Source organism: Brachyhypopomus gauderio, chromosome 20, assembly GCF_052324685.1.
Source record: "Brachyhypopomus gauderio isolate BG-103 chromosome 20, BGAUD_0.2, whole genome shotgun sequence".
In the NCBI taxonomy this organism is placed as follows: Eukaryota; Metazoa; Chordata; class Actinopteri; order Gymnotiformes; family Hypopomidae; genus Brachyhypopomus; species Brachyhypopomus gauderio.
Genome location: NC_135230.1, coordinates 8910559 through 8927575, shown reverse-complemented (window position 1 = coordinate 8927575; position 17017 = coordinate 8910559). Strand labels below are relative to the sequence as shown.

At 46.5% G+C, this 17017-nt stretch overlaps 1 protein-coding gene across 2 annotated transcripts in view; it reads left to right on the top strand.

The window, feature by feature from the left end:
- appa (amyloid beta (A4) precursor protein a) overlaps positions 1 to 14440 on the top strand; it is a 30000-nt gene extending 15560 nt beyond the window's left edge. The window contains exons 6-17 of one of the 2 annotated variants that reach the window (XM_076983228.1): positions 1 to 195; positions 1238 to 1405; positions 2882 to 3015; positions 3303 to 3377; positions 3658 to 3816; positions 5866 to 5994; positions 8883 to 8982; positions 9819 to 10037; positions 10143 to 10196; positions 10509 to 10600; positions 11014 to 11160; positions 11803 to 14440. The exon at positions 1 to 195 is cut by the window's left edge and continues 56 nt beyond it. In XM_076983228.1, the coding sequence (XP_076839343.1) occupies positions 1 to 195; positions 1238 to 1405; positions 2882 to 3015; positions 3303 to 3377; positions 3658 to 3816; positions 5866 to 5994; positions 8883 to 8982; positions 9819 to 10037; positions 10143 to 10196; positions 10509 to 10600; positions 11014 to 11160; positions 11803 to 11904 (1574 nt within the window). In that variant the 3' untranslated portion in view covers positions 11905 to 14440. The remainder of the gene's footprint in view (positions 196 to 1237; positions 1406 to 2881; positions 3016 to 3302; positions 3378 to 3657; positions 3817 to 5865; positions 5995 to 8882; positions 8983 to 9818; positions 10038 to 10142; positions 10197 to 10508; positions 10601 to 11013; positions 11161 to 11802) is intronic. The other variant, XM_076983229.1, reaches the window with a different exon arrangement.
- Positions 14441 to 17017: the final 2577 nt, after the last annotated feature.

The window sequence follows — 17017 nt, the reverse complement described above, 5'->3', positions numbered from 1 at the left end:
AGGATGACATTGAAGAGGAAGAGGAAGAGACTCTGGAGAACGACCAGGATGGAGATGGGGAGGAGGAGGAGGAGGAGGAGGACGAGGAAGATGACGAGTTGATCGATGAGCGCAGTGACAGTGAGCAGACCACCAGCATTGCCATGACTACCACCACAACCACTACGACCGAATCAGTTGAGGAAGTGGTGCGAGGTAAGAAACTGCCTGTGTGTGTGTGTGTGTTTGAGGTGTGTGTGTGTGTTTGAGTTGTGTGTGTGTGTGTGTTTGAGTTGTGTGTGTGTGTGTGTGTGTGTGTGTGTGTGTGTGTTTGAGTTGTGTGTGTGTGTGTGTTTGAGGTGTGTGTGAGTGTGTGTTTGAGGTGTGTGTATGTTTGAGGTGTGTGTGTGTGTGTGTGTGTGTGTGTGTGTTTGAGGTGTGTGTGTTGGAAGGAAAGAGCATTGTGTGTGTGTATGTGTGTGCTTCATTATTTCAGAGTCATGCTTCATAGATCATCAACAATGAAAAGGATGATTGTGTTACAGTATAAACAGTGTTACCCATTAACAGCTCCATTTTCATTGTGTGTGTTGATGCGTGTGTGTGTGTGTGTGTGTTGATGTGTGTGTGTGTGTGTGTGTGTGTGTTGATGTGTGTGTGTTGATGTGTGTGTGTGTGTGTGTGTTGATGTGTGTGTGTGTTGATGCATGTGTGTTGATGCGTGTGTGTGTGTGTGTGTGTGTGTGTGTGTGTGTGTGTGTTGATGTGTGTGTGTGTGTGTGTGTGTTGATGTGTGTGTGTGTTGATGCATGTGTGTTGATGCGTGTGTGTGTGTGTGTGTGTGTTGATGTGTGTGTGTTGATGTGTGTGTGTGTTGATGCATGTGTGTTGATGCGTGTGTGTGTGTGTGTGTGTGTTGATGTGTGTGTGTTGATGTGTGTGTGTGTTGATGTGTGTGTGTGTGTGTGTGTGTGTGTGTGTGTGTGTGTTGATGTGTGTGTGTGTTGATGCATGTGTGTTGATGTGTGTGTGTGTGTGTGTGTGTGTTGATGTGTGTGTGTTGATGTGTGTGTGTGTTGATGCATGTGTGTTGTGTGTGTGTGTGTGTGTGTGTGTGTGTGTGTGTGTGTGTGTGTTGATGTGTGTGTGTGTTGATGCATGTGTGTTGATGTGTGTGTGTGTGTGTGGGTGTGTGTTGATGTGTGTGTGTGTGTGTGTGTGTGTTGATGTGTGTGTGTTGATGCGTGCCCTCTCTCAGACGTGTGCGGGGCCAGTGCGGAGACAGGTCCGTGCAGGGCTATGCTGCCTCGCTGGTATTTTGTGCGTGAGGAGGGCCGCTGTGCTCGCTTCATCTACGGCGGTTGCGGGGGCAACCGCAATAACTTTGAGTCGGAGGAGTACTGCCTCTCCGTCTGCGGCCGCGTCCGTAAGTCACGCTCGAGCGCGTGCGCCCGCTCTCCGTCACAGTCGACGACCGTGCCCGCAGTCACGTGACTCTCCTATCCTGGCGTGCCCTAGCTCTCTCTCTCTCTCTCTCTCTCTCTCTCTCTCTCTCTCTCTCTCACACGAGTCCACCCCCTGCCGCGCCCGCTCAGACGCCCTCACTAACAGCTTCCTGCGGCGTGCGTGCATATTTGAGAAGACACGTTAGCACACGCGTCTTAGCCTCTGTGTTAGCCGGCCACAGCTTGGTTTACAGATGAGAACAAAGCTTGGCTCCGCCTCTCCCTTCCCTTCTGGTACTTTCTCACAGACTAACACTCACCGCGTAGGCACGTGTGTGTGTGTGTGTGTGTGTGTGTGTGTGTGTGTGTGTGTGTGTGTGTGTGTGTGTGTGTGTGCACGTGCGTGCTGCGTGAGTGTGCGTGTGCTTGCTCATCACTGTATCCTGAGTGACCCTCTGACCTTTGAACTCACCGGTTGCTGATCCTTCCCTGATTTGTGTTCTTGCCTGTTCTACTCTGTAGGCCCAGATTCCAAACCATTCCCCTCCTCACACTCCTACAGCCACCAGCTGTACTCCATCTCAAAATGCTAGAAAGGGCATCTAAAAATTTCTCTCTTCCTGCTAAAATGGGGTCAGTTTGGAAACTGGGTACCTAATGATATAGGTCATTGGACTAATTTAATTACAGACCGGTTGTGCCAGCTTTGGAATTTCATTCCCTCCAAATGCAGGATTCTTTCGGTCTGTAGGACACAGAGTACAGTTATGCGGTGTTGAAAGCTTTCATCCATGACGTCACAATCTAAACCTCTCGCACTGTTATAATTCTTCACAAATTCTTAACAGTCTTCACATTGGAAGTAAAACCAGCTGGTGTGTATCCCTGGGACCAGTGTGTTGTTGATTAAAAATGTGATTCCTCCCACATGTCTATTCATTCGTTTATTTACTGGAATGTCCGAACCCTTTTAGTTACACCACAGGGCTATGTAAGAACTTTCAGTCCGCTAGCATGGCAGACATAATTTCACGATTACATTATTTGTTATGGTGCAAACATGAGGAAACATTCCAAATTAAAAACTCTCCCACAAGGAATTTGTGGCACTCTGAGTAACACTTTGTCTGCAAAGTGCCACAGTTTCTCATCCTTGATCAATTCAATTTGAAATTACATTTACATCTTTGATTACTTTAGCCTTGTTTTCAGACATCTTTTTCCAGATCTTTCTGTAGCCAGCCTGCTCTTTCAATGACTAACCCAGCAGTTAGCCAGGACCCACCCTACTCTTATGAACTATCCATTTTTTGGTGTGTGTTTTGTCAGCTCAGCTTCTTTGGCGTCAATCAGCCGATTGTTGCTCTTAAACCTTCTCCTCCAACCTTCAAGAATTTCCCTCTGGGATCAATAAAGTATTTATCTGTCTATCTATCTCTTCTCTCCCCCTCTGGCAGTGCCCACCACCTCTCCCAGCTCTCCGGACGCCGTCGACCGCTATCTCGAGACTCCTGCTGATGAGAACGAACATGCCCACTTCCAGAAGGCCAAGGAGAGCCTGGAGGCCAAGCACCGAGAGCGGATGTCTCAGGTGAGGGTCAGCGGCATTACGGACTTGACGCCAGACGCGGTTTGACTCAGCTGGGAGGTTCTGATCCGGCACCTTTCTGCCTACTCATCCAGCCAATCAGCCGTGTGCTGTTCTGAGTGGCGATCCAGGTAGAATGGGGCAATTATTAAGGTGTGGCTAGTGTGTCGGAACAAGCCTAGGATTCCACAGGGCTTCAGACTCCCCGGCTTGGTGGTTGTTAATGTCGTGAGTGTCACGTGAGTATCACGTGTGTCCTCATCGCAGGCTTTCTACATTTCTCCATGCAGGTGATGAGAGAGTGGGAGGAGGCAGAGAGGCAGTCTAAGAGTCTGCCCCGCGCTGACAAAAAGGCAGTCATCCAGGTGAGCTCCGCCCGGAACGCCACACCTGGAAATCCTTGCCCAAAGGCGTACAATGCCTCCTGAAATTATGCCCCGTGGGGCTTTGTTAAGGTCGGGCTCGAATTTCCGATTAGATTTTCCTCGGCACTCCTTCCCCGCTCCTCTGGTTTCCTCTGCGATATGGTGGAAGGAGGCTCATTTCAGAAGGGAAAGCTACACTACACAGCCATTGTTAGATAAAATCCACATTAAAAGTCTCTACATTAAAAGTCCCTTCTGTCTTATACTCCTGCCTGAGCAGCACTTCCAGGAGAAGGTGGAGGCGCTGGAACAGGAGGCAGCCAGCGAGAGGCAGCAGCTGGTGGAGACCCACATGGCCCGGGTGGAGGCCCTTCTCAACGACCGCCGCCGCCAGGCTCTCGAGAACTTCCTTAATGCCCTGCAGGCTGACCAGCCACGGGTAACACACACACACACACACACACACACACACACACAAACCAGCATAGATATACTAAACAGCTTAGCTTGACCATTACTGACTTGTTTGCTCTGTGTATTAAGGCCAGGCAGATAATGTGTGTTCCACACATAAAGACACACGGAGACCTTTTCACACAGCGCCGACTCCAGTCATAACCCTTCACCATCTGCACACCCCCTCCTCTTCCTCCTCTCCCTCCTCTTCTCCCTCTGTGTACTCACCCGCTTTCTGCTCCACTGCATTCCTGACACTTATCTTCCCGTCCAGTCACTCTCTATCCCTCTCTCCTTCTCCCTCTATCTCCTTTCTGCTCTCTCCTTTCCTCTAGCCTCACCCTCAATCCAATCTTCGTCTTTTCATTTTCTTTGCCTGTTCCAGTTAAGACTGCACCGACTCACGAAGTGGAGCAGAGGAAGGGAGAAGAGAATGTGATTATTCAGAGAGAATATGCTAACTCCAGAACCGCTGTATCTGGGGGCTCCATTCCTAATATAAAAAAAAAAAAAATTTAAAAGCTTGTGAATTTTCCTAAGACGTCCTAGTACCGAGACATTCGATGTCGTTAGCTTTGCTGCGCTCCATTGTGAGGATGGGGGTTTGTGCTGGCATAGTGTAGCATTGTAGTATAACCAGAGGTCCCTCTGTCACATGGCTAAAGCACGAACACCTTCAGTTTGTGTTCCTTAAGAACTTTCCTTTAGCAGACAGCATCTTTCTTCTCGGCCATAAACCTCAGTCCTGTCTCTACATGCCAAACCCAGTAAGCACTGAACATGTGCGTGGCTGCTCCGCGTGCTAGCACATTTACCCTCACGTGCTAGCACATTTACCCTTGCGTGCTAGCACATTTACCCCCGCGTGCTAGCACATTTACCCTCACGTGCTAGCACATTTACCCCCGCGTGCTAGCACATTTACCCTCACGTGCTAGCACATTTACCCTCGCGTGCTAGCACATTTACCCCCGCGTGCTAGCACATTTACCCTCCTCAAGAGTGAAAACAAGTTGCCAAGCACAACCCTTTCGAATAATCAAACATACGAAACCATTGGCGGAATCTTCGCATTAACATATTCATGTTATTATTATTATATTCATATTAACATATTAATACACGTTAGCGGCACGAAACCATGCCATATGGCTGACTGTTGGCCTGCTGCCAGCTCCCAACACTCACACCCAGGGCAGTGACAGGCTGACAAATAATGGCTGACCAGTTGGTCTGTGCCCTCCTCCTCCTCCTAGAAGAATAAATGCACTTTTCTCACTCTTTCTCATATATATATTAGCCCTGCTAGTGTGCTGATCTCTCCATGTTCACCAAGAACATACGGCAGCTTCTCTGCATCAGGGAGACATTGAAATTCAGCATGCAGAAACTGTTCTTTTGTTTTGGACCATGTGTCAATTAGGGTGTGTAGAGTGAAATTATGATCTTTTCTGCTGTAATTTGGAAGGAATACAATTTGACTTCTACTCAGGACATTGTGTTTAATAAGGAAGTTTAGAAATCTAGAATTTAAAATGCTACACATTAACTTCCACAGATTACTGTTCACACAGATGTAATTGATAGGGTCGAATTTATCTCTGGATTTAAAGAGTTATTCGTCCTTGTTTCCAGATTTCCAGGAAGAAACATACACAAAGAACCAGTTTAAACAGTTTCAGAATAGCCCAATGAAATTTAGAACTTGAGAATTTGATCATTTCATTCAGTTTACCATCAGGCCCACATGCTTTCTGCTTTCTTTACTCTTAGCTTGTTAACTTTCTCCTTGAGTTCCTGTTCAGTAATTGAGAAGTCTAATGGGTTTTGATAATCTTTAATAGCTGACTCGAGCTCCTCCAGTTTTGTGTTTATATGATTTTGTTGAGGATTTCCATTTCATTCTACTGTGCAAATATCCTCAATTTGTATCGCTAGTCCTTCAGGGTCTCTTTTTTAAAGCTTATCCCAATTGTCCCAAAATTGGTTTCTCTCTCTCTCTCTCTCTCTCTCTCTCTCTCTCTCTCTCTAGCCTCGTCACGTGTTCAGCTTGTTGAAGAAGTACGTGCGTGCTGAGCAGAAGGACAGGCAGCACACCCTCAAACACTTTGAGCACGTGCGCGTGGTAGACCCCAAGAAGGCCGCCCAGATCCGACCTCAGGTAGCCGGCCAGTGGCGCCCCTCCCCCGCTCTCTGGGTAGGGGGGTGACCCAACACACTGCCGCATGCTTCATCTCCTGCTGTTCCGCCGGAGATCAGGCTTTGGCAATGGACAGAAAATGAGTTTCTGAAGGCTTGAGTGTGTTTATTGTTAGGGTTCACACACACATAGTGTGGGAACCCTATTGTAATTGTTAGAATTTTTCTTTCTTATTATTCTTTGTCCCATTTTTTGACCTAAAACGTATTGTGCAGCCTAGACCGTAATGCCTAGAAACCCCAAACTTGGCAAAAAGGTTCAGTTACCTCCAAGGACCAGATTCCCATACAGGGACCCAAATTGGCCTGATGGTGGCGCTATAGCGGACCATATTGACTTTTTGTCCATATCTTCTACACCGTAGGTCCTAGAACCAAAATTCCAGTTCCTATACATTCCTTGACTAAATTCAATAGGACAATTAATATACAACCATTAAGCTCCGCCCACTTAGATTTCGAGTTAATTTGCATAATGTGCAAAATCACACACATCTTTGAGCGCGAACTAGTCCCTGGATTTTTCACATACATGCACATATGTGGTATCAAAACGTTCAGAAGAGTCTGAACTTTAAAATGTATCCAACAAAAATGCTAATTTCTTCACTACCTAGTCAGTATAAGCCAATCAAATGAGGGGGCATAAATTCAATAGTAAATTTTGCGCATATGGAGCTCTAACTTAAGAAAACTTGCATGTAATGAGATGGCACTTCACAGACAGCTTCCGTGTGAGGGTCTGGGGCAGCTCGCAGAGGTTGCCATACCTCACCTGCTAGGGGGCGCTATAACATGCAAAAATTTGCCCCATGCACTCAGATTGGCCGATCCACATGAAACTTGACAGACATCATCTATGGGCCTCTGGGAACCAGGTCCTAAAGCAGACATGCCATACTTCCAAAATGGCTGACGTAATCGGCCAATCAGTGATCGGCACGCGTTTGACAGGCTTACCATTGGTCGATCTGCACGAAACCTCTTGGGTGTGGACAAGTGCACGCCCCCTATGACATAATCCAGCCGGGTGTCGATTGGCCACTGGGGGGCGCTATTGCAAAAAAAGCAAGTGTATCCCCTACATAATTCCACTTGGGAACATGCAATTGGACTCTTTTGATTCCTTGCAGTAGTGCGAACAACTTTCCCATTACATGTCCTATTAAAAAATGCACAGTTTATTTACAGTTAATAATAGTTTGAAATCATCACTTTTCATACTCCTCCTAGGATTTTCATACTATCATGTCAAGCAAAGTCTTATAATACTCTACAGAGTGTGAAATCAAAAAACAATCCAAAGATTTTGGATTTGAGGACACTTATACCTGCTAAATATTTTTTAATGGACAGCATCGATACATATAATATTCATATTCTTAAAGCTCTTTCAAATTTTACCCAATTCTGACCAAAATGCACAAGCCCATTCAGAATCCCATCCTGAACAAATTTGTCAAGTTTCATCTAAATCGGTTATCGTATGGCTCTACAGTGCAGTATTGTATACAATGCATAAAAATGCATGTAAAGTCTCTCTGTCACCTTCTCCTTCTCACACGCACGCAAGCTGAAACTCACACTCTCAGTCTCTCTCACACTCTCACCCACATTCCCCCTCCCATCTCTGTGCCCTAAGTAAACATTGCTCTGGCTACCTAGATCTCTCTGTGTCTATTAACCAGGCACACACACATACAGGCGCAAGCAGGCCTTCCTATAGCATTCACAATGACACTTCCCTAGCCATACCCACCCATATCTCAGTGACTAACACATGCTCATACAAACTGATATTTGGCTTCTTTTTTGTCTCTCTCTCACACAAACACACAGACACACACACCTTTATACCTATATGTATGTATAGTTTCTATGTATACTTATGTATGTATGTATTAGTATATGTTGTCATAGTTTGAGTACATACACTACCACACACACACACACACACACACACACACACACACACACTTCTACCTAAATGTATGTAGTTTGTATGCATATCTATAGTATATGTATAGTATATGTAAGTCATGCCAGTGATGTCAGTCATATCAGACATGCCAGTCCAGTCATGTCAGTCATATCAGTCATGTCAGTGATGCCAGTCATGTAAGTCATGTCATGCCAATCATTTCAGTCCAGTCATATCAGTCATTTCAGTCCAGTCATATCAGTCATTTCAGTCAAATCATCAAATCATTACAGTCATGCCAGTTATGTCAGTCATATCAGTCATGTTAATTTTGTTCGCCATGGCAGTGATGTCATTCCAGTCATGCCAGTCATGTCAGTCATGTAATGCCAGGCTTTGCAGACTACATTCATACTTTGAATACATGGGCAGTCATGTTAGGCATGCTAGGTGTGTAAAGAGTGAATTAACAAAGCATAGTCTCTGGCTCCCTCAATCTCTCTCTGTCGGTGATATACAGGCCCAATCATGTATAGACACATGCAGGCCTTCCTATATTGTTCACATAGATGCAGCCCTAGCCAGATGTGCTGTTTCTGTGTCTCCCTTTCTGACACATGCAGATGTCATTACACACTATCTGTAGAGCACACACTGGCCAAACCCAAACAGCTTCTTTTCACTTTTAGGTCTAAAGGACCTTTTGGGCTTCCTTTTGCTTATTGTGTGTGTGAACCCGCCTATCGCCGCTTGCGGCTATATTTGCTTTTTTGTGTTTATTCCTAACATTTGGATTTCATTTTCGATTTTTGAAGTCAAAATGGCCTGTATTGATTCTGGACCTCCCGTTGGATGAGTCATTTCGTAGCCGGCTGAAAGGATAACGGGATTAGAACTTCACACCTCAAGCTCTCTGGCTTCACTTTCAGGTGCTGACCCATCTGCGTGTGATTGAGGAGAGGATGAACCAGTCTCTGGGGCTTCTCTACAAGGTGCCAGGTGTACTGGAAGATATCCAGGAGCAAGTGGGTGAGTATTTCTCAAACACACACACACACACACATACACACTCACATGCACACTCACACAAACCCAACAGCTTGCACATAAAAAAAACTCTGAAATATAAACATTCATTGACAACCACCTGCATCTTGAGCTCATGTCGGCTACTACGTAATATGGCATATTACGTCTTGTCTGTTTCTCCTTCTTGTTTTGCCCCCCCCTCCATCCTCCTTGAGTGTGTGTGGGGTATTTATTTATGTCCTATGCGTCATTTGACCATCTGTGAGTCCCTGAATCAGTCATAGTCTATTTCTCTCTCTCTCTTTCTCCCCCTCTCTTCTTCTCTTTCAATCTCTCTCTCCTCATCATCCTCCCTCTCTCCTCCTCCCTTTCTCTTTCTTCCTCTCCATCTCTCTGTCACACACTCCTCTGCTCTCTGGAGTCACTCTTCCATTAAGTCCAGCTTTAATTAGAGCTCCAGCATTGATCTCTGTGCCACCCTGTGTTTTTAATCTGCCCCTCTGTCTCCTGCCCCTCTCTCCTTTGTGCTTTCCAGTTCTCTTCCCCCGATGCTTGATTGCCCTCAGCTCTCATTTAATTTGATCGTTTCAGCTCTTTCTTCCACAAACCTTCTCGTCAGGCTCTAATTTCTCCCTTTCTGCTGCATTTTGCGCAACTTTCCACTCCGGGCTGAGCTGGGTCAGCACCGTCATGGAGCGTCACCCGCGCAAATGCAGGCGCTGCACTGTGGGATAGAAGCAGACGACTCAGGTCAGGGGCGGAGCCAGAGCTAACCCTCCCTCTCTCTCTCTCTCTCTCTCTCTCTCTCTCTCTCTCTCTCTCTCTCACGCCCTCAGAGCTCCTGCAGCGTGAGCAGCAAGAGATGTCCGCACAGCTGGCGTCGCTGCAGAGCGACGGCAGGGTGAGTTACGGTAATGACGCCCTGATGCCGGACCTGCCCGACAGCACGGCCACGCTGGACCTGCTCCCGTCCGAGGACACCCAGCACTTGGGCTTAGACGGCCTGGGTTTCATCCACCCAGAGAGCTTCAACCAGCCCAACACCCAGAACCACGGTACACACCCACACAACGTCTCTCAAGTCTCAAAAAATAAAAAAGTACACAGTATGTGTGTATGGAGCACATTCGGTGACAGAGGCCCTCTTTTCCTCTGTGCAGTCGAACCTGTCGATGCTCGGCCAGTCCCTGACAGAGGCCTTCCAACGAGTCCAGGTGCATTTATTATGCGTAACAAATCCATATATGAATTTTACAACTGCATTCGTTAAAAGAGATGAATTCATGAGAAATACACTAGCCAGCCTAGCAGTTCTCAGACAGACTGCGCCATTCACACAACTGATATTAGGGGTCAAAGTGTGTGCCAGGAAAATGATACCCCTGCGCAATTATAACGCCATTAGCCTGGATGACCAACACGAGGCCAGTTCGGTCAGAGCATTCGTGCCGCTTCCAGATAATGTTGACCGATTCTGAGCTTTTGACCTAAGCGTGTTATAACAGCATTTGCTCCACCCGCTGCAGTGTCTGGGCTGAAACCGGAGGACGTCCCTGAGCTGAGGATGGAGGCGGAGGAGAGGCACAGCGCTGGCTATGAGGTGCACCACCAGAAGCTGGTATATACGCCATCGCGCACCTGAACACGCACCCGCACATACACACACACACACACACACGCACACCACAGGCGCATGCATACTCACTTGACATAATCGTTTCCAGATTCCTGTCTTCCTTCCACACACACACACACACACACACACACACAAACACACACACAAACACACATTCTCCCGAGATCAGATCTAACGCGATGCCAGGAGAGTGTTGCAGCATCGTCCTTGTTACCACGTTACAAGGTCAGGTTGGCATGGCAACAGGGGCCCATGGCGATAGCAGCTGCCATGGCTTCCCCTGAGCATTCTTGCTAGCACTGGAGTTCTCCCCACCGCTATTTTAACATCTCTCTTTCTTCTCTTCCCTTTCTCACCCCCGACACCCCCCTCAAACCGTCTCCCTCACTTGTTAGGTGTTTTTCGCCGAAGATGTCAGCTCCAACAAGGGCGCTATTATTGGCCTGATGGTTGGAGGTGTCGTCATAGCAACCATCATTGTCATCACCCTGGTGATGCTGAGAAAGAAGCAGTACACGTCCATCCATCACGGCGTGATCGAGGTCAGTGCGGGTGGGCGGGCGAGCCTCCGTCAGCCTCCGTCAGCCTCCGTCAGCCTCTGTGTGTGACTCTGGGGGAGCTGGGCCTCAGTCCATCACGTCAGCTCAATCTGAGGCTGTGAATGTGGGTTATGAAGGGCTGCAGCTCTACATCTGATTCATCATCTCTGCCATTTAAAGATTCAGCATGTTGACTTCTTTATTCCAGGGGCTCTGTTCTCATTTGCCTCTTCTGTAGGTGTATGGCAGTACAGTTGATCTTACACAGCTTTAATGGGATAATGTAATTATATGTATTTAGATAAGCATTGGTTTTTCTCTCCCTCCCTCTACCTCTCTATCTCCCTCCATCCCTCCCTCTTTCTCTCTCTCTCTCTATGCCTCTCTCTCTTCCTCTCTCTCCCTCCCTCCCTCTCTTTCTTTCACCGTCTATCTCTCACACCCTCTATCTCCCTCCCTCCCTCCCTCTCACCCTCTATCTCTCACTCCCTCTATCTCTCACTCCCTCTCTCTCCCTCCCTCCCTCTCTCTCTCTCTCTCTCTCCCTCCCTCTCTCTCTCCCTCCCTCCCTCTCTCTCTCCCTCCCTCCCTCTCTCTCTCTCTCTCTCTCTCTCTCTCTCTCTCTCTCTCTCTCTCTCTCTACAGGTGGATGCTGCTATCACCCCAGAGGAGCGTCATCTTTCTAAAATGCAGCAGAACGGCTATGAAAATCCCACTTACAAGTTTTTTGAGCAAATGCATAATTAAGGGTTCAATTTCCTAGGCAGAATCCCTGACCCATGACCCCTAACCCCACTCCCTGTAAACCCACTCTGGACAGTGTAGGGAAGGACTTACTTCACGTAGTCCACAGATGATTGGTCGCTTCCCCTGTCAATCAAAAAGACTTGCATCTTTCACTGGCTGCAGGGTCAGTTGGTCAACACTTGGCTACTGCAACCCTAATGCTACTGCAAGAGCTTGGTTTTTCAGCATGGAGAGCAAGTGCCCTTAAGCACTGATCCAAGGTCAGGTTTGTTCCCCTTCCTCGATATTAGCTTGGATAGTTTTACCTGGTCCGAGGTCTGTGTTTAAGGACATTTACCAGAGTGTTTCCACACTGTCCATTCCCACACTACTTCAACTGCTAAACACTGGGCTAAAATGTTTAGTGTTAAAGACACGGCTGTCCCTGTCCCTCCCCTGAGCCCGTCTTCAGTCACCTGTCCTTATAGTGTCCCTCGTGAGCTTCAATGACAGCTGTGCTGTGTTGGATTATGCCAGGTTATAAAGTTTAAAATCATAACGACAATATGATTATAGTGATAAGATTCATCTACTCTCGAATGAGGACTTTATTTTAAGATTGTTGGGTTATTTTGGTTTGTTTTTCAAGAAAAAAAAAATCACTGTAAAAAGGGAGAAAGACAGAATTTTTTTAGTTGCGTCTAACGTGTTGCCGTAATGCGGGGAAACTAGCTGTACCTATTTAGTGCATGACGAAAACCATGAAGAAAAAAACTCTCTTCTGCTATCTGAATGGGTCCTCTCTCATGTAGAGATTGTGTCATTTTAGCAGGGTTTAAACATTTAGTATCTACTTGTGAACACGTGAGTTAAATTTCGGTAACGAGAAAACAGACGTAGTCAAATTGGCTTTCTGCTTTGATATCATATAAGCACGATTTAAGAGGTCAGTGCTTTTATTTTATTTTATTTTATTTTTGTCTGTTTGTTTTCTTTGTTTGTTTGTTGTTTTTTTTTTACTTTGCTGAGTTCCTCCAGTTACTGGGGGCTGGATAAATCTGTCTGTGTATATTACGTGTCTTTACGTTTGAGTGTCTTATTCCTATGCATTTCGGAGATGTATTTAGTTGCTCCCTCGATCCACTTTATTTAATTTCAGTCTCCATTCTGAAATCACGTGGTTGTATGTGTTTTGTAATGGGATTTTCAGGGGCCTGGGTGGGTGTTTACCTGGGGGGGCCATGGCCTGACGGGAGGGCGGGGGCCGTATTCACTGTATGTATTGTAGGTATGTTCTTTCCAGCTTTGTGTTTTGTATGGTCCCATGTGTTGTAAAAGAAAAGCAAAACAAACAAAAAAGAAAAGTAAAGAAAAGTTAAAACAAAAAAACATCACCCCCAGCCTCTCCGTCGCAGGGTGGAGGGTTATTTTCCCCTCTTTTCTCAACCCTCTTTTCTCATCCCTCTGTTCTCATGCCTTCTCTCTCTCACGTCTCTGCTCTCATGCGTGGAACCGCGGCTCCCACAGCAGTGAAACAGGTGCAGTGCTTCAGGCAGTCATCATGAAGGAGGGAGAGAGAGAGAGAGAGAGAGAGAGAGAGAGAGAGAGAGAGAGAGAGAGAGAAAGCCTTTGCTGGGTGGATAACCCAGCCATTTTCCTGTCCCTTCCAGCTACACACAGTCTGTAGGCACCCCTATCACTCCTATCACCCCTATCACTCCTATCACTACTATCACCCCCCATTTTTTTTCTTTAATTATCCGGCTTATTACAGGATGTCACCCCGAACGGCAGGTTGCGACTACACGGCCACTTGTCATGCACGTATGAACTACTGAGCAGAGCTTGGAAATATCGAACAGACCAGGCAAGCAGGATAATTGAAGACTGGTCTAAATGAGAAACAGTGCGTGCTGCACAGTCTCTGTTCTCTTACCCTGATGGGGGAGGGGGGGGGGTAATTAATAGAATGGCTGATCTTGGAGGAGTGACTGCTTGCTAAGATCTGCTCTACTTCCATGGTCCTTTGCACATCTGATTTGATGAACAGGGTAGGGGGGCGTGTACTGTAAGTAAGCCACTCACTCAAAAGTCTCACATAGCTCTTCTAATGAGTGTGACAAAGCTACACAACCCACCTAGCATGCATTAGAACATGTCTGCACTGCTGTGGCGAGTGTCTTCAAATTCACGAGGAATGTGTTCAATTAGAAGTCTCTCTTCCCCCTAATTTTTCTCTGTGCTTTGCTGATTGAGGGATCTCGTAGAGCAGTCTGGCCAAGCGTGAAGAGGTTGGTACCCCGGGCTGGTTAATGATGGAGGCTAAAACGACTGTAATCACAGTTGTTCGATCGCATCTGCAGACGAGGTTAAGCAGGCTATAGTGGCAGAACTGTACTGGAGATACACAGATAGCAGGTTTCTTCATTTTCGTTCTTTGTGATTTTTGTGATTTTTTTTTCTTCTCTGTGTAAGTGTATGAAACATTTGCTTTGACTGGGAAAACTATGCTTTATACACTGTATTCCATAAATAAAGTTTTGAATGTACATACTGATTCCGTTTATGGTTGTTCATCATTCTTTACATAATGCTATTAACAGTAATGCACCCTCCACAAACTTAGCAACATTTTTAAGACACTTTGTGTGTGTAACATAAAACAGGAAGATGATAAATCCTGCACCTAACATCTGGAGTCATGCAACAGGCTTGGCTAGGATGTATTAACCAACCAACAACCATGATCTAATAATACCTACACAATACTACTAAGAAGACAAGATAGATTTCACACACCCTATGCACACACTAGTTGCTTGAACAGAACACAGCAGCAGCTACAATCTGATACTGGCTCGACAAGGATCCAGAAGCACAGCGCACTATGTTCATGGTCCATTGCCTCAACTGCCAAGTACTCAGACCACCAAACAAACCTGGACTGACCTTCAAAACAAAGTGACATGGACACACACAATACCTTGCAAGCTTTTCCTTGGGGTCATCAGGAAGGCACCTCCCTTCGTTGGTGTTTCGATGAATTGAGCCCCCAACACCTCCAGAAGGCTCATCAGTGGAGTCTGGCGTCCCAGACCCACCCCCCTCCAAGCTCACAATGTAGCCCATCACAAAATTACCAACAACCCTGCTACCCGACGGCTATCGGAAAAGGCAAGTGACAATCCTACCCATATCTCAACATCACACCCACCAAACAATTTATCTCTTCAAGTACTATCCTTACCCCACCTACCCTCAGCCCTTCTTAGCCACACCCACTGACTAGATCTCTCAGCTACCTCTGACAACTCCTTTACCACTGCTCTCATCACACAGCCTCTAAATCCAAACTCAGCCAGTAGTCTTGTGGTAGACTTCGCCACGAAACCCCTAGCCCCTACCTCTACAGGTCTAATATATGCTTGCCAGCCCCGCTCTCTTACCTCAGCCACCAAATCTGCATACTTCAACCTTTTCCTTTCATATGCTGCATCAACTTCGTCCTCAAACGGAACAGTTAGCTCTATGAAATACACTATCCGCTTACTTTCAGAGTACAACACAACATCTGGCCTCAAGTTTGTGACAACAATACACTCTGGAACCTGCAATTTACAGCCTACATCAACCAACAGTTTCCAATCTCTTGCATCAGCCCACCTATCGCCAACTTTTGAAAACTGTGCTGGCTCCTTGCTATGCTGCCCCTCACACACAAACCTAATTACTCTATTGGAACTAGTAACTGGCATGCCACTAACTTCCAAACGCTTCTTATCAAGTGCACCTGCCAGTGATTTAAGTACCTGATTATGCCTCCATGTATAACGTCCCTGTGACAAACTCACCTTGCATGCCGACAGGATGTGCTTCAATGTACCACTTCCTGCACATAGCTTACAAGTTGGATCCTCACCTAACCACTGCCCAAGGTTTTGTGGAGTTGGAAGCACATCATAAGTAGCTCCCACCAGAAACTTTATACGACTCGCATCCAATGCCCACAACTCTCGCCAGGTGATTCTCCTCTTCTCTACACTTTCCCATTTCATCCACTGACCCTGCTTACTCTGTCCTGCAGCTTTTGCCCGTCTTACTTCCTCCTCCTGCTCTCGAATAAAACCAGTCACCATTCGTCTTCTCTCAGGAGATGTGGCCTTGCTGAATGCCCTCCATGTATCACCTGACCCTAGTCCTGCCCTACCATTTTGCACCTGCCCTACAACATCTCTATGCTCCAATGCCCTCTTTGCTGCCTGAGTTGCCTCTTGGGAATTCCACTTTCTTCCTGTACGTGTCACTGGTGCCGCTGCTTTGATCAGTGCATCTTTCGACCCCATCAACAACATTTCTCTGCCTACCTTGGCACATTTAAACTCCTCAACTAAGCTTGTTAGTGGCAGTTCTAGTACTCCTCTCCCAAACCATGCCACACTACTAAGACAATGTGGAACCCCAAGCCATTTTCTTACAGCCTTATTAACAATTCTTTCTAGCCTCTCAACTTCAGTCATTGGAATATCATACACTGTCAGTGGCCACCTTAGACGAGGCAACAATCCAAACTGCAAACACCACAACTTTAATTTACCTGGCAAAAAGGACTTATCGATACTATTAATAGCCTCACCCAATTCCTTCCTTAACTCTACAACCTGCTCTTTGTCGTTCAGTGCTGCGGTGTACCACCTACCTAGACTCTTAACTGATTTCTCCAGAATAGACGGTATTACTTCTCCCTCCATCACATACTTTTCTTGTGTCAACTTCCCTTTCACAATTGAAACACTCCTAGACTTACTGGGTTTAACCTTCATCCTAGCCAGCCTAAGATTATCACCTAGCTTCTCCAACAGCCGCCGAGCACATGGAACAGTTGTCGTCAATGTAGTCATGTCATCCATGTATGCCCTAATCGGTGGGAGCCGGGTGCCATCATGCAGCCTCTCCCCACCTACAACCACTTAGAAGCCCTAATAATCACCTCCATTGCCATTGTAAATGCCAATGGTGAGATTGTGCACCCTGCCATTATACCTACTTCCAGACGTTGCCAAGATGTAACAAACTCCTCTGTGCTGAAACAAAACTGAATGTCTCCAAAATAAGCTTTAACTAACCTCGTAATCTC